We start from the raw sequence: 17,487 nt of genomic DNA, 5'->3' as shown, positions 1-17,487 counted from the left end.
CTGGACCTGGTATTAACTATGGCAGGGCCCCTTTGCCCTCCTGGTTCTGGGCAGGGCTGCACAAAGCAAAGTCTGTGACCCTGATTCAGAACTCTGACAAGTTGACAGAACTAGCAGCTTTTAGAAGCCCATCTCCCTCTCTCAGCCACCCACAGCTAAGAACCAAGGGAAGTCTGTCATGTGCCCTTGAACTCGGCTGTCCTCCACTGCAGCTGAGAAGATGGTCAGCAAGACATTAATGGTCTCTAGGACAGAATTTGTTTAGATCAGAGATCTGCCTGGCAGGTGAAGAAAGGTTTATGTATAGAGCAGAGGACATGCAAATTCAAGCTGCCAGGTGCCAGGACCTAGGCAGTCACCCAGTACAGTTGGTTTCCTTCCAAGGTAACGTCTCTGTGGGGATGGAGTAGAGCTCGCCTTCTATGATGGTCTGACTATGGTCTGAACCTTAGGGCCTCCCAGCTATTTCACTTGATCTTCCAGGAAGGAGACTGGCTTTGAGGAAAGGGAAGTAGAAACAAGAAGATACAACTATAAGTGCCCAGCTAAGGAGTTTAAAATGTATTCTGTAAGCAGGAGGAATTTTATCTCTAAATCCTAGAGTAAGAAAGATAATTTCTTATATGATTATTGGTAGTAGTTGTAAGAGGGGTAGCAATAATAATGCACACTGAGCATTCCTAATCCCCAAATCCCACATCCAAATGGCTCCAACAATCCAAAACTTTCTGAGCCAATATGATGCAAGTGGAAAATTCCACACTATTAAGCATGCTTTATCTACAAAATTATTTAAAATATTGTATAAGCTGGGCATGGTGGTGCATGTCAATAATCCCAGCACCAAGGAGGCTGAGGCAGGAGGATTGCCTTGAGTTCAAGGGCAAGGTGGGCTACATAGTGAGTTCAAGCCCAACCTGAATTACATAGTAAGACTCTGAAAAAAAAAAGGGCTGGGGATGTAGCTGAGTGTAAAGGCCCTGAGTTTAATCCCAGTACCAAAAAAAGATATGGATAGATAGCTTTGTTAATAAATTATTTAATATATATTTAAAATTTACATGTATCAAATTACCTTCAGTTTATATGTATAAGGAGTGCATGAAACATACATGAATTTCCCATTTAGACTTGGATCCCATTTCTAAGATACTTCACTGTATTATGCTGTCATTCCGAAATCTGAAATCTGAAACTGCTGGTCCCACGCGTTCTGGATAAGGGATTCTCACCCTGGAAAGCAAATAGAGTGAGCTCTTAAACTGCACAGACTCTGGCGTTTGAGTCCATGTCTGAGCCGTGGGATGCTGGGCAAGCCACTTTCCCCCTCTGAACTCTAGTTTTTGTAGTGTTTTGTATATAACGACTATCTCCTCTTTGGGGTTGTGAGAATTAAAAGAAGTAACACATATGAAAGTGCTTACTACACAGGGAGCTCAGAAAGCACTGGTTCCCTTTGTGCAAAAGGAATCACAGCTGACATCACTGGTGATTCGTGATGTGTTAGACATTATCCTAAGGCGTGTTCATACATCTGATCTAATTCTCACTACCACCTTCGACAATGGGAATTGTCAGCTTTCCCATTTTATAGATGTGGACACTGAGACTCAGAAAGAGTAAGAACCTCACTGAGTACGTGGCTAGTGAACTGCAGAGCCAAGTTAGGTAGGATCGGCTATGGTAGTTCTACCAGTCTGACACTTCATGGTTTGCTCTACTGCTTGATTAATCCCTTAGTCTGTACTACCTTCTCTACATCAATGGTTTAGGGAAGTCTTGGTATAGAAGGTGTTTCTTTTCTTTCTTTCTTTCTTTCTTTCTTTCTTTCTTTCTTTCTTTCTTTCTTTCTTTTTTTGAGACAGGGTCTCTCTATGTTGTCCAGGCTGGCCTTGAACTCACTATGTAGCCCAAGCTGGCCTCGAACTCGTGGCAATCCTCTTGCTTTAGCCTCCTGACTGCTGGAATTTCAGGCGTGCGCCACCATGCCTGGATTTCTTTATTGAGGTAGAGTCTCAGTATGTAGTGCAAGCTGACCTTGAATTCATTATGTAGCCCAGGCTGGTCTCAGACTCATGGCGATCCTCCAGCCTCAGCCTCCCAAGTGCTGGGATCACAGGTATGGACCACCATGCCCAGCAGGAGGTGATATTGAAGGTGAGACTAGAAGGAAGAACTAGAGGTTTTTCCCAGGCAGACAGAAAGGAGGAAACGGGCATGGCAGTGGTTAGGAAAAGCAGGCCCTTTGGTGGGACTGAACTTGCAGCAGGAAAGAGGGGAGGTTTTTGCATAAAGAGCTTTTCTTTTCTTTTCTTTCTCTCTTCTTTCTCTCCCTCTCTCTCTTTTTCTCTCTCTCTCTCTTTCTGTGGTAGTGAGGATCAAATCCAAGGCCTTAGCACTGAGCTACATCCCCACCCCATTTTTAATTTTTAATTTTGAGATAGGGTCTTGCTAAATTGCCCAGACTGGGTTCCAACTTGCAATCCTCCTGTCTCAGCCTCCCAGAATGGTGGAATGGCAGGTGTGCATCACCAAATCCAGTCTGATGGCTAGTAGAGTCGTCTTCTTCTTCTTCTTCTTCTTTTTTTTTTTTTTTTTTTTGGTCTTTTTGAGACAGGATCTCGCTGTGCAGTTCAGGCTGAGCTTGAGCTCACTTTGTAGCCCAGGCTGGTCTCAAACTTGCAAGGATCTTCCTTCTTCAGCCTCCTGAGTCCTGGGATTACAGGCGTGCATCACCACACCCGGTGGCTAGTAGAGTCTTGAATAAGTGACAAAGAATTTAGACTTTGCCCTGTGGCTTATAGAGAGCAGTTAAGGAATTTGAAACTGGGGAGTGACCTGGAAAGTTAGAAAAGCTCCTCTGGTAACAGCTATGGGAGGGAAGAGTCCTGAGCAGGAGGAACAAGAGGAGTGGATTATGACAGTTTAGGCATAAGAAACTGACACTTGGCGCAGGGCCAGGGGATGACACTAGGGAAGAGGGGTGAACTGCAGAGGTGGTTAAGCCGTCAGACTGATGAGAATGAAGTGTCATGGAAGCTGTGAGTTGTGTTGTGTTGCTGGCTTTAGTCCAACTAATTCAGAACAGTGTCAAGCATGAAGCTGTGCAACAGGTGAACAGAACTTGGTACTTGGCCATTAAAATGAAGAGGTCAAGGGCAACTTCTCTTTTGTAGGCTTGGGTGTCTGTCTTGCAGTCTTATTACCTGTAGGGTCCATGGCACACCTAGGGAGTTTGAGGGGGCCCTTTAGAGAGGATTGGGGACCTGTATGTATTTGCCTCGTGGAGTAGGTGGTAGGTTTCCTGACTACCATCACAGGAGAAGGATTTGAGGATGCATCAGGGAATTTGCATAAGGAGAGGCATGGAAAGGTTTATCAGGCAGAGTTAGATATAAGGGAAAATAAAATAGACTCCAGCCAAAAGAAATGGAAGGAGCTTACTCTGATAAAGGAGGTTCACACTGGCCTGGGCACAAAAACACAAGATCAACTTTTAAGGATTAGCAGAGGTGGGCCAGGTCCATAGATCATTGTCTCAGTTCTGCCGGCTTCCATAGCTCTGAAGAAATCCTTACTGTTTGAGGGGCACTTCTGGTCTCCCAAGAGATTTTCTGTGTGTGTGTGTGTGTGTGTGTGTGTATGCCTCAGTTTCTGTCTTGTGATTACTTCTCTTGCTCGGAGGTGATCTCATCATGGGGTGGTCTGTAAGAGCCTGCTTTCCATGAAGTCCAATGTGCTTGTAGCTTTAAAGACTTGTAGCCACTGCTGCAGGGTTGTCTGGAACTAGAGGATATGAAAGCTGGCAACTGAGAGTTCCTGAAAGTTCCTTTAGTTACCCTTATCTTAGTGTCCTCAACTTTGAAGGAAGATGAGATAAATTTGGAGCTAATAAACCTTGTAATACCCAACACGCTTGAGTGATTAGCACGGCTACCTGCAGAGCTGAGCAAGGAGTCTGTCCCAAAGTTTTAATATAGGACACAAACAGAGGAGTTTTCTTTTATCCATTTTTACTTCTTTTATCTCACTACAGGCTAGCCTGCAGGGAAACTACTAACTCCACTTCTCTGAACTGTCACAACAGGGATTTCTTCATTTTTCTCATCTACCACATCTCTGCACATCCAACTCGGTTCCATCTGAATCATGCAGTTCTACAAGCTGAGCAGGCAGGACTGCAGAAGGGTTCAAGTGATTGAAGTGATTTGAAGTCAGACAGATTTGAGTCAGAAGCGGAGGTGGCTCCAGAATTGCTAGGAAGGACTGGTGGCAGTCTGCTTAAGGGGAAACCAGAGGACTTGTCTTGAGGAGTCTCTTTATCACCTTCTCATTGCTTGTGTTTTTGTGCCCAGGCCAGGGTCTTCATACTGGGTTACATCCCCAGTGCTTTTTTTACTTGTTATTTTGAGAGAGGCTCTCCCTAAATTGTCCAGACTGGGCTGGAACTTAAAATCTTCCTGCCTCACCTTTCCAGAATGCTGGGATTACAAGCTTGTGCCACCACATCCAGAAAATTAATTCATGGCAGGCATGCTGCTTTGATTTAGAGCCATCTCTTTGGAATGGCTTGCAAGTTACAGATGGAGGTTAAGGTTTTGTTTTCTTTTTTTGAGACAGGGTCTCGCTATGTCGTCCAGGCTGGCCTTGAACTCACTATGTAGCCCAGGCTAGCCTGGAACTCGTGGCAATCCTCCTGCTTCAGCCTCCTGAGTGCTGGGATTACAGCCATGCGCCACGCCACCCTCCCAGGTTGGTTAGGGTAGTTTAAACCCTTGCAACCCACTCTTCAGTATTGTTATCTTTTTGAAGCTTCCAATCTGAGTTTGGGTTTAATCTCTCTGAACTCAGTTGCTCCATACAGAAAATTGGGATAATAGGTCCCTACCTCATAGTTTGTTGTGTGGATGAAGGACGTAATGTACATACATATAAAGCACAGACCTTAGCACTAAGCACTATGCAGTCGGAGGAATAATAGAGCACGTCTGCGTTCGCATCTATTACTACATCTGGGCCTTGGACTTACGCTGTGCTTGGGAAACGGGATTGGAGTTTCTCCAGAGAATCCAATCATAGAGAAACGGCTCTTTAACCCTTTCAAACCCGTGGCTCAGTCTGAGCTCCTTTTTCCTGCCACAGGCTTCGACCCTGCGACACGGGATCCTGAATTCCAGTGGCTGTCCCGATACGAGTGCGTGGAGCTACAACCAGACTCGGGGACGCTTCGCGGTTGGAACTTGTCCCGGGGTACCTGGCCCGGATACACAACAATTGGCGGAGGCAGGTATCCGTCTCGCAAGGGGCTGTGGGGATTGGAGGAGCTCCGTTTAAGGGGGCGGGTCTCATTCTATAGAGGGGCGGGGTGAGGGAACAGGCTGGCTTTCGATTGGCGAAGGTGGCACGCGGGGGCGGGCCCTCTTGGGGGCGGAGCGCGCGGGGAAGGGGACGGGCGGCGGGATGAAGAGCTTGAGGAAGCGGGCAGGGAAATGTCTGCCGCCGCGGGCTCTCGGGAGCGCGTCTTTGCAGGTCCGCCGGGCGGAGGGAAGGGCCTGGGGTCTGGGCCGGGGTCCACGGCGGACCTGGCCTTCGCGTGGGCGGGGCTTGCGGGTTGGCGGTGGACGGAGACCGCAGTCCGGGCCCCGCGGAGGCGGGGAGGCTGGACTGAAGCTCCTGGGGATGTCCTCGGCGCGGCGCGGCGCGGGAGGCCGGTGGGCGCCGGGAACTCGGGGCTCCGCTGGCGGGGGTTTGAGGGAAGCCCGGGTCCCGCTCGCTGTGTCGCCTCGGGCTGCTCGCTGCCCCGCTCAGGGCCTCAGTTTCCCCAGCGAGCTTGCTCTCCAGCCTGACCCTGCGTGTTTGCGCGTTTCTGGGGAGTGTGCCCCCCTGTGACAGCCTCCTTCGGGTGGGGCGCAGTGCCCGTGGGGTAGCTGTGAGTGCACGGGGCTGGTCCAGAGGGCCCGTCTACCCGGGGACTGGAGGCCGGGACGAGGTTACAGGTGAAAGGGACTAGTGTGGTGTCACACAAAAGGCTGATTGTGGAGGAGGAGGTTGTTGTTGAAGATCAGGAGGCTCGGGGCTGAAATTTGGGTCAGTCCCTCACTTTGCGAGGACCTGCGGACCGGCCTTTTATGGTCAGCTCCAGGTTTTTTTTTTTGCAAGCGCTCCTCGGTGTCTTTCCCCCTGGGTATGCCCACGAAGCACCAGTTTCAGCGAGCTTTGGCATAACCCCAGGTACCTGTTTGTACCGCCTTTCGCAGTTACTTGGTAGGGATGAAGAGTCCGACAAGTAGCTGTGTCAACTCCGGGCCCGCACTCCGCTGGCTCCTACAAGGACTGGAAACTATGAGCAGTGTTGCACAAGAGTTTGTAAACCGAGAGGAAACTAGGCAAGGCCTCTTCCTCCGTGCTTCTGCTTCTCCTCCGTTGCAGCCACAAGATGCGATTGAAGCGCCTGATGGTGCTGATAGTTTGCATCTTTCTTGGGCTTATCACAGAGTTCACTTGAGCTGATCTTGAGAGAGCGATTGCTTCAGTTTCCATGACATTCTGGGCTGTGATACGGGGCTAGGGGAGAGTTTATGATCAGGAGCACATCCTCTCCTTGCCCATCACAGGAGGCTACGGGAATCCAGATAGTTGGTGGAGGACAGGCCTATTGGCAGCGCTGAGATGTGGGTTCAGCTTTTTCAGCCAGTGTGTTAGAGCCAGGCTGTTGGTGTGGCCCATTCTGTGAAAAATCAGGCCAGCTCCGCAGCTAGTTATCTGCCCCTGGGTGAGAAATGTGCAGGGATCGCAGAACCTTTCATTTCCACTCACAAAAGAAAAACTAGCCACATACTGGAGAGGGGTTATTGTGGAGGTTTGGTTTTACTTTAAGTTTAAAAGAATCTGTTTTCATCGTAATATCTGCAGTAAGTAGGATTACACTAGTAACTAATTCCCCCGTTATGACTTCTGTGAGTCAGCTCTTGTTTCCAGAGAGGCTCCTGCCCCTAGGAGTTACTCCTTCTACAACAGGCGGAAGAAACCCTTTGGGCCTCCAGTAGATGCTCCACTGGAGGGAAACAGGTAGTGGGTTTGGTTCTTACAGACAAAAGGCCAAAAGACCCACTTCCCAGTAGCCAGCCCCAGGCAGAAGACTGCTTTGAAATGCTGTTTGTGGCCCACAACAGGAGAATTAAAGGGACCCCTTGCTTATAGGGGATGACAGCCTGAAAGAGTCTGATAGTCTATTTTTTTCTTTCTGTTTTTTGTTTTTTTCTTTTTTGAGCCGAGGTCTCAGTATGTAGTTCAGGCTGGGGTTAACTCACTATGGAAGCCAGGCTGGTCCCCAGCTGTTGGTGATTCTCCTGCCTCAGCCTCCTGAGTGCTGGGATTACAGTTGTTCGCCACTATGACTAGCTAATGGTATTCTCTTCACAGAGGTAAAGAGCCTGTGGTCAGGCTAGTGGGAAGGTAGTCAAGGGTGAGCTAAGGGCAAGGGCCCCTTATGGCCTAGGCATGTTGGGGGCAAGGTGAATCTGCTAGAGATCGACCCACTTTTGCTTTGGTAGAGAAAGGAAAGATTTCACTTTAGCAATTCTCTCCAAAATGTTTTTCTTTGATTTGTCTTTGCTGAATTTAGGAGTGTGGGACTGTAGTGGTAAAATGAAGTTAGTTTGCAGTTGGAACCCATATCTTCAAATTCAGATTGGTATTTAGGAGCTAAGTTGTGATGCTGAAGTGAGATGTATGCTTCTGGTTGAGTGGCCACCTGTTTATCTGATTCTCTTAGTGTCTTTAGCTGTTAAGACCTGTATTGGCCTTTAAACTGGTAGCTGCCTTAGGCAGGAGTTTTTCTGCTTCGTAATTTACTTTATTGCTCTTAATTTGCGTAACTTTTTCTTTCTTTGGAAGGAATAGGGTCTGACCTGGGAGAAATACCTCATGATTTCTAGATCTTCTTATCCAGAAAACCTTACTGGGGATCCTGCATAGAGCTCACTACTCAACCCAGTCACTATGTAAAAAGTTCGCTGGGTGAACCTATGGCACACACCTGCAACCCCAGCACTCAGTAGGCTGAGGCAGGAGGATTGCCATGAGTTTGAAGCCAGCCTAGGCTATGTAATGAGTTCAAGGCCAACCTGAACTGCACAGCAAGACCCAGTCTCAAAAAGACCAAAAAAAAAAAAAAAAAAAAGTTCACCTGCATTTCATCTGGGTGCATGCAAAGACCTGGAGCTGCGTTCTGGAGAATTCTGAGGCATACAGTGGAAAGAAGCAACTACTCACAAGTCCCTTGGGAGCTATTCTGGGTCAATTTAACAAAGTGCTAATAGCAAACAAATTTTGGTCTTTTGCAACTTTTTTTTTTCCCCTCCTAAAGTTGATTCAAAGCAAACCATTTTTGTAGTAACTCAAATTTAGAATGGAGTGGGTTATGAGTATTTTTTCCACTGGACCCAGGAAGTAAAGCCTTAAAAACTGCCTGGCCTGTGAGAGGAAATGAATGCTATTTATGTCACAGGGTAACAGAAAGGATAACCTAGATTACCAGAGTAGGAGCTAGAGAGGATGTTAGAAAAATAGCCCCTGGATTCTTTTTCTTTTTCATCTTGCTTTGTGTTTGTTGACAAATAAAATCTATATGCCCGACATATCCTGGATGAAGTGACTTTGGTTTATTTTAGAGGTAGAACTATCACCTATTGTTTCTACCTTTGTAAGTTCTTCAGGTTCCTATGAAAATTAATTTTGAGTCACTTTGTTTCTTTAAACAAAACAGAACTGCTCATTTTTCTTCCTCCTTTTGTTGTTTCCCCTCTCCATTTTCCTTCTTTGTCCCATTTAACCGCATGTTTCTAGTCTCAGAGAACTCTCAAAGGATTTTTTTTCTTGTGAAAACTGTTTGCTTTGGAATTCTACAATGGTTGTCTAGAACTCTTAAGAGGGGCTGGGCTGGGGATTTAGCTCAGTAGCCCAGTGCCTGCCTGGCAAGTGTTAGGTCCTGAGTTCAATTCCTGGTACCCCCCCCCCCCCACAAAAGTGGTGACACATCAACATTCAATTAGAAGTGGAGCTTTTTTTTTTTTTTTTTTTTTTGTCTTTTTGAGACAGGGTCTTGATATGCAGTTCAGGCTGGCCTTGAGTTCACTTTGTAGCCTAGGCTGGTCTCAAACTCACAACGATCCTCCTGCCTCAGCCTCCCGAGTGCTGGGATTACAGGCGGGCACCACCACGCCTGGCTAGAAGTGGAGCTTTGCATGGGAACATCCTCGGGGACAGATTCAGGAAGAGGAAGGCATCAGTGTTTATTAGAGGAAAGACAGTGTTGGGGCATAGAACCTGATTTACATGTGCTGTTTTTGTTGCTTAAAATACATTGTGACAAAAGCCCAAAAACAAAAAAGAAATACTGTAACAGTTTTTTTTTTTTTTTTTGTAACAAGCTTTTAAGCTTTAATAATGATCCATCTATGAACTGAGCTGTAAGTATGGGTGAGAAAACTTCCATGGGAATTTTTTTTTTTTTTGAGACAGGTTCTGACTGGGTTTAAACTCACTGTGTATCCCAGGCTGGCCTCAAACTCACGGCGATCCTCCTGTCTCAGCCTCCTGAGTGCTGGGATTACAGGCATGCGCCACCATGCCCGGCTTTCACTGGGATATTGTTGGTGAGGATGTGAATAAAATGTATGTCTTAAGTGACCTGGATATTTTTCTTTTTCTTTTCACTAACGTTCTTTGGCATATTAGACTTGTCTCTTGAATGTCCTCTACATTTTAAAAATGGGAGTAAAAGTTTGCCTCCTGGAGGGGCACAGAGGATTTAGGAATGCTAAACTAGCTCAGAGTGCTTTTGCTTGGGAAACAGAGATACAGTCCATGCCACCCACAGAGTGTAGAAGCCAGCTACCTTCTTTAGTACCTATCTTAGGGTGGTTTCTTTTCAAAAATGGTACTTACACCTTTCCTCACTTGCATTTTTTCCCCTGTGTGTAGTCCCTAAAATCCTTGGTCATCCTGACTTATCCTTTTGCTCTTTTGTCCAATAAGCAACTGTTGTTCATTTTTTTCTGCAGTGCCAATCCTATCTGCCCACTTCCCACAATATTCACAGTTCATGCAGTATGCTCTTTCTTACGTGCTGCGGATTGACCTAGGGATTGTACTGAGCTACACCCTCAGCCACTTTTCTCTTTAAATTTTCAGACAGTCTTGTTAGGACACTGGGTTGCCTAGGATGGGCTTGAACCTGTGATCCTCCTGGAAACTAGAGGCATGTGTCACACCTGACACACCCACTGTTTTGTATGTGAACTTGAGTGTTATACCACCTCTGTCGCTTACAGTATAAAGTTTAAATTCCTTAGTGTGGCATTTAAGTCCTTCACAGCCTGGCCTCAGCTTGCTTCTCTAGTCTTATCCACCACAATCACCATTTCCTCTTTCTTCAAATTTGACTGCTTATATTTCTGGATAAAAGTCTTGTATTTTTTCACCTCCTTGTTGACTTCAAATTTAGCTGCATTTTTGTAAGTCTGAACTTGCTGCTAATGGCATTTTGCATCCCCCTCGCCTTCCCAAATGTTAGTGTAATGTCTTGAACATCCTTAGGTGCTTTTAAAGTGTCTGTCTGCCGCACCTGCCTGGCAAGCGTGAGGTCCTGGCACCTCCCCCCAGAAAGAGTCTATCTTTGATTGAAGTGTAGAGACTCACACAGTTTGTAGCCTGAACAACTCCTGCCTCTTCCTCTTTTACCCTCTTCATCCCCTTCCCCCAGCCTTCCTGGTTTGTGCTTGCCCACTTCTCTTTCAGCCTTGTCACCGCACCACAGACAGGGCACAGAAGGCCCACTGAGGGAGAGCCTGGAGGAAAACGTAATCTTTCCAGCAGCCCAGCACTGCTGACCCATTGCTGTAAAGTAGCCACACCATAGTCTTCCTCTTTGAAAGCTAGTCAGTTAGTCCTTGGTAACCTAAGTCGAATTTGTGTAAGGTGAACATTGGATTTTGAGTCCAGGACCCATAAGTTTTTAGTCTGCAGGGATGTCTGTGTCTTTAGAGATATCTTTGCCCGTTTCAAATGTTTTTCTTTTTTCTTTCTTTTTTTTTTTTTTAAATCTTTTTGAGATAAGGTTTCACTATCCAGTTCAGGCTGGACTTGAAATAACTTTGTAGCCCAGGCTGGTCTTGAACTCACAGTAACCCTCCTGCCTCAGCCTCCTGAGTGCTAGGATTACAGGTGTCAAATGTTAAAATCTGTGTACTTTCTGAAAAGGCATGAGACACCAGGAATAGTGGCATATGCCTGTAATCCCAGCATTTAGGCTGAGGCAGAAGGATTGCTGTGTGTTTGAGGCCAGCCTGGACCAAATAGTGAGGCCCTGACTTAAAACAAAACAAACAAAACAAAACAAAACAAAACAAAATACCATAAGATTCTACATTTACGGTGGGTGTAGTGGTGCCTGCTTGTAATCCCACCCTGATAGGGAGAGGGCAGGAGGCAAGAGGATTGGCATGAGTTCAAGGGCAGCCTGAACTACACAAGAAAACTGTCTCAAAAAAGAAAAAAAATACTATGTTACAAAAATGAAAGAAAACTAAGCATAGTTATTTGACTGTAAAGAAAATAGCAATGCCAGGCGTGGTGGTGCACGCCTGTAATCCCAGCATTTGGGAGGCTGAGGCAGGAGGATCGTTGCGAGTTCGAGACCAGCAAAGTGAGCTCAGGCCAGCCTGAACTGCATAACAAGACCCTGTCTCAAAAGGACAGACAAAAAAAAGAGGAAATAATAGTAAAGCCAGCTGTGGTAGTGCACACCAACAATTCCAACACTTGGGAGACTGAGGCAGGATGATGTTGAGTTTGAGCCCATCTTGGGCCGTTCTGCCACCCTGTCTCAAAAAATGTAAAAGGGCTGGAGGTGTAGCTCAGTGAGAAGGCGTGGGGTTCCATCCCCAGTGTGGCAAAGAACAAGCAACAAAAGCAGAGTGGTGGAGGTGCGTGCTTGTAATTCTAGCACTTGGAGGTTAAGGCAGGAGGGCTCAAGTTCTAGCCCAGCTAGGGCAATTTGATGACTGAGACTCTGTCTCAAAAAAAAAAAAAAAAAGTTGGGGCTGTAGCTCAGTGAGCAGGTTGTGGGTGGGTTCAATCCCCAGTACCACAAAAGAGAGAAGAAATAAAGAAGAAAGAAAAATGGAAAAAGGGATAACAACTATTTCAAGTGGTGGCCAGACTGAAGTGTAAAACTGGATTCTTTCCATTCTTTCTAATGCCAGGTCCCTGTGTTATGAACCTCACTCAAGAGCTCCCTACCTTGTATAGTATGTGGTATGCAAACACTTGGGAAGCTATAAGAGTAAAATAAAATTTTAAAAAAGTAAAATCCAAACTACAAATGACAGTCAAAGTCTGATAGTTTCTGAATTTATCACTTATCACTAGTATTATCATCATTACCAGTTGTAATTTATGAACCATTTACTTTGGGTCTGTGCCATGAAAGTTCTAGAAGAGAATCATTATTTTTCATTTGGGAAAGCAGAGACTCAGAGAAGGTAGGTAACAGGCCTAGGACCACTCACCTGGTCAGTGACAGAGTTGAGACTGGAACTCAGGTCATCTGTTCAAATCTCATACTTGAGCTCTAATCCCTACATTCCAACTTTGTATCTCCAAATGCTTCAAAACTCACTTTTACTTATTTATCTTGTTACTTTTGTCTGAGCATACTATAATGTCTTTGTGCTTTTGAAGTTATTTCCTCTGCCAGGAATGCTTTCTGTGTTCTTTGTTTTTCTGACAGGTGATTTGGTTGAAAGTATAGATTCTCCATTCGGATTCCCTGGGTTTGACTTCCAGCTGTCATTTACTACTTACTGTGTGCTCAAGGGCAAGTTGCTTGAACTTGTTTGTGTTTATTACCTGGTCTGTAATAGCACTTATCTCATAGAATAGTTGTAAGAAGAAATGTAAAATGATGAAAACAGTATTCCATATAGGTAGATCTAAGCATTTACTATTTATATTATTTATGATAATGTGTCTATTATTGTCATTTTTTTGTTTTTGTTTTTGGTTCTGGGAATTGAACTCAAGATCTTGCGCTTGCCAGTCACACTCTGTGCTTCTGAACTATATCCCTAGCCCCTGACTTAGATTCTGAATAGTTGAACTTGGTTTGTTCCTAGCCTATGAGTAGTTGGATGTGGCTCTATTTATCTAAGTGAGTGTATCTCTTACTGATACGTGTTGTCCTGCCTTGGGTGGAAAGAATCTATGGGACAGCTCCCTGGTGGTATGCCCCTAGTGTGGTAGGTGTTGGGCCAACCCTTTTGATCCTACCAGTCTGAACTGTCAGGTCTTTTTGGAGCACATACTTTATAATGTTTTGCTTATGTGATTTTGCAACAACTTCTAGTGCGCTGGAAATGGAATGCAGAGGCCAGTGCCTGAGAAAATAGGACGGGACACCTCCTTCTAGACCTGCTGTGTAGGTGCTCAGGATACCGAGCAGGAACAGTAATACACCCACACATTCTGTGGAGACTGTGGCGGTACTTTTGTGCTTTGTAATCTATTTCACTTAAAAGAATGGTCTCTTTTTTTTTTTTTTGGATTTTTTTCCGGTACCGGGAATCGAACTCATGATGTCGCCCTTGCCAGGCAAGTGCTGTACCACTGAGCTAAATCCCCAGCCCCTGTGCTTTGTAATCTAAACAGATTCAGTCCTCATATTCACATAGTACTTATCACTCAGAGTTTCCAATGTGATGGAATGTTGTGCTTGTGCTTGCAAAAGGGGAAGTTGTAGTGCATTGGAGTCAAGCAGGCCTGACTTTTAATGTCAGCTAGGCTATTTACTAATTCTGTGTCCTTGGGTACGTCTGCTGTCCACTGTAGGCCTCAATATCCTTATTTGTGAAATGAAGCCAAAAATCAGGAACAGTGCACATGGCATTTGCTGCAGTACCTACCTATGAGAGCTACTCCGTAAATGGTAGGCATTATTATCAAAACAGTTGGAGATTAGGAGTGATGGAGAAGAGGGAGAAAAAACAATTTCTGGTGTCTGCTGCATAGCAGGTATTGTGTGAGGCTCTTGTCCCATATAGATTGCGTTTGTTTATCCTCTTGGCTTCTTTGTAAGGGTGGTAGTATTTACCCCATTTTACAAATGAGGAAACAAATTAAGTCATTTGTGTGAGGTTTCATAAGAGGTAATAGAGCCAGTGAAATAGCCAGCTGTGTTTTATTCCAGAGCCCAAGGCCTTTTCCAGGACACTCTTGAGTTTATGAGACACCTTTAAAGTGCCAAACAAGATACACGGACAAGAAGGCCTTCCGATTTCAGAAAACTCTCCTGGCTACTGGTGTGGTTCAATAGGGCTTCACAAAAGAGAGCTTGGAGTTGGGGCTAGAGTTTGAAGGAAAGGTGTACAGAGATATACAGAAAGTAGGAGGGACTTTATATGAAGGCAGGAGTTAGGGTGGCATGTGGGGGGAACCTGTCTTTTTAGATTGGGCTGTCTGGGTGGTAAATAATGAGAGGGTAAAGCTGATGTGTGAAGGACTGACTATGCCAGCTGAACCAGTTTGGACCTTAATCTGTAGGCAGTGATGTAACGCTGAAGGTTTAGAGCAGAGAGAGATGAAATCAGAGTTTAATGTGCCCAGGTCCAGAGTCTGTGTTGGGTGTGGAGAAGTGGAAGGATCTCTTTGTGGGGAGACCATCTGAGGCAGCAAATAAGGAAGTTCCAGCCTGGAGTACGAAGCCATGAGGTTGAGGCTAGTTCTGTGTGGGGGCCCCAGAAGAGGGGTGAGTGGATGACAGGATTGCAGACCTGGCAAACTACATCCAAGCCATAGCAGAACGTATGTGTCTGTAGAAATATGTGTGTATCTTTATACATGTAGTATACATATGCACACAGGTGTATATGCTGGACCTTTCTTATGCATGTAGATATATCAGCTGTGCTCATGACTTCTGCCTTATTGGCAGTTCTGAACTTCTGACAGCGCAGAAGGCCGAAAAGTTTTTTGCCAGGCGTGCGTACCTGAATCCCTGTACTTAGGAAGGCTGAGGCAGGAGGAATATAGGTTCAAATTCCACATGGACACCTAGTGAGGCTCTGCCTCAACATAAAAACAAAACAAAACAAAACAACGAGTTGGGACTGTAGCTCAGTGGTAGAACACTCCTGGGTTTCATACCTCAGTACTGCCAAAAAGAGGGGATGTTGGGGGCATAAGTTTGGCTCAAGTAAAAGGCTTTTACTATTATGAGACTATTTATGGGTTTTATTTATCCCACTAAGTGTTGCTATAGGCAATATAAGTTTTACTGTGTCTCAGGCTCTGCTGGGGTTATTACAGTATATGATACAGACTGTTTATCTTTGTTATTACAGAATTCAGTATATGATACAGACTGTTTATCTTTTTACCCCTAAATTCTGAATTCCAAAATACATTTGACTCAAAGGCTTTCAGATAAAGGGTTGTGGATTTGTATATTAGGCTGCAATGCCTAGGCTTGGATGGAATGAAACTCTGGAGTCAACAGTGTCTACTTAGTAAAACTTGTGAGCCGGGGCTTTAAGATGTGCAGAGGAAAGCACAGAAGTTACAAGGCAAATAGACTGTGTCTGCACCTTCTCACATTCAGATTAAGCTGCGGGTGTTACTGTGACTGACCTGCTTGGTAGGTTCTCACTGGGAAGTGGCTTCGCCTGTAGGAATATAGGTGGTCATCTCGAATGTCCCTAGATATCGTCACTGAGAAATGACCTGAATGTGAGAAGAAATGTGAGGCTATTTGTTCCCTATGCATTTAACTGCCTACTATGTGCACCTAGTGTGGAATGCCAGGGGCTACAGAAAAATGTTAGCCCTTGCTCCCAAGAAACTTGTCTGGCTAAAGAGGTCAGATAAAAACATGGAGCCCAGTTATGAGTCCATTGTGATGAGTACCTGAGTAGAAGTAAGCACTGTGTATGTGAGAATATAAGGAGAAGGCCAGAGATGGTCTTTTTTTTTTCTTCCGGTACCAGGAATTGAACTCACGACCTTGTACTTGCGAGGCAGGCGCTGTGCCACTGAGCTAAATCCCCAGCCCCTTAGACGTGGCCTTTTGAAGGTGATACCTGATACGAGTCTTCGGAAGGGTGAGTTTGTAGTTCATCGTGTGATGCTGGAATCGGAGAGAGGTTAATACATACCCAGAACCAAGGTGAGAGGAAAGGCAACATGTGCAAAGATAAGCAGTTTGGTGTGAGTGCGTTGGAGGGTGAGAGAGGGTAGGCTGGAGTGGGAGTGTGAAGCAGGCCTGGAGGAGCGTCTGGGGCTGTTGATGCCTCATAGTAATACTCAGAGATTTGGGATTTACTCCAAAAGTAATGAAAGGTACTGAGGGATTTTGCACATTGCACTGAACTGCTTAGACCCGTGCTTTCTTCTAGGTATTGGCAAAATGGGTAGGAGGAGGTAAAGATGGAGACTGGGGACTCTCCATGAACTGGGCTGTGCAGAGATGTTCAGGGATGAACGGAGGCATGGCGGTCAGGATAGAGAACAGGATCAGATACAGAAGTATTTAAGAGAGAGACTCACAGACTTGGTAATTGAATGTGAGAAGAAAGAAAAAGCCCAGGAGTCGCTTTCCTGGGTGAGCCAGGATTGGAGGTGTGAAGTTGAAAGGGCAGGTGGGAGTGCAGAAGAGGAGAAGGAAGAGCATGGAAGCTGTGGCCAGAGGGGGATAAGTGGCTGTGCAGTGGTACATTCACAGGGTAAAGAGCTGCGGGCAGGTTCTGGAGAGAAGAGGTTCTGAGAGGGCTGTCTTGTGCTGGAAAGCCCCTACATCAGGCCTTAAAGTTTCCTTCCGTAGACTCTGAATGAAGGTGTTCCAGTCCTTGCTGGACCAGGTCCAGGGAGCAATTCCACGCGAGTGCAAATTGGCAAGCTGTAGGCCTGTAAGGCAGCTTTCCTACCAGTACGCTCCCCACCCGTGAATGGGAGCTGAATCCTCCGGGCCCAACGTGTTGTCCCCAAGAGACGTCCCTGTGGTCAGACAGGAGGTAGCCAAAGAAAGAGAATCCCAAGGGAGTGTTTAGAAATCACTGACATGCAGAAACAGTACTTACTCCTAAGTCCTTACTTTGAAGAGTGTAGGTGCCTTTGCACGTTATCAGCCCCCTTGAAGGCCAGGCGTGGTGGCACACGTGTGTAATTCTCACACTTGGGAGGCTGAGGCAGGAGGATCACTGGGATTTTTAAGGCCAGCCTGGGTTACAAAGTGAGTTCTAGGCCAGCATGAACTGCATAGTGAAACCCTGTCTCAAAATGACCAAAAAACAAAGCAAAAACCAAAACAAAACTTTAAAGATGATGAAATGAAGACCCAATGGGTAGAAGTGACTTATCAAGTCACACAGGAAGATTGTGGTATAAGAGGACTTAAGTTTCCTTCCTTCTTCTTCTTTTTTTTTTTTTTTTTTT

General features: G+C 45.7%; 1 protein-coding gene across 3 annotated transcripts in view; it reads left to right on the top strand.

Moving 5' to 3' along the window:
- Inpp5b (inositol polyphosphate-5-phosphatase, 75kDa) overlaps positions 1–17,487 on the top strand; it is a 53,663-nt gene that overhangs the window by 5,141 nt on the left and 31,035 nt on the right. For 2 of the 3 annotated variants that reach the window (XM_005395223.2, XM_005395221.2), the window contains exon 7: positions 5,143–5,283. In XM_005395223.2, coding sequence (XP_005395280.1) covers positions 5,143–5,283 — 141 coding nt within the window. Of the gene's footprint in view, positions 1–5,142; positions 5,284–5,384; positions 5,530–17,487 lie in introns of those variants that run through there. The other variant, XM_013519687.1, reaches the window with a different exon arrangement.

This window comes from Chinchilla lanigera, unplaced genomic scaffold (assembly GCF_000276665.1).
Source record: "Chinchilla lanigera isolate Chin_1 unplaced genomic scaffold, ChiLan1.0 scaffold00051, whole genome shotgun sequence".
In the NCBI taxonomy this organism is placed as follows: Eukaryota; Metazoa; Chordata; class Mammalia; order Rodentia; family Chinchillidae; genus Chinchilla; species Chinchilla lanigera.
This window is presented reverse-complemented; position numbering and strand designations above follow the sequence as displayed.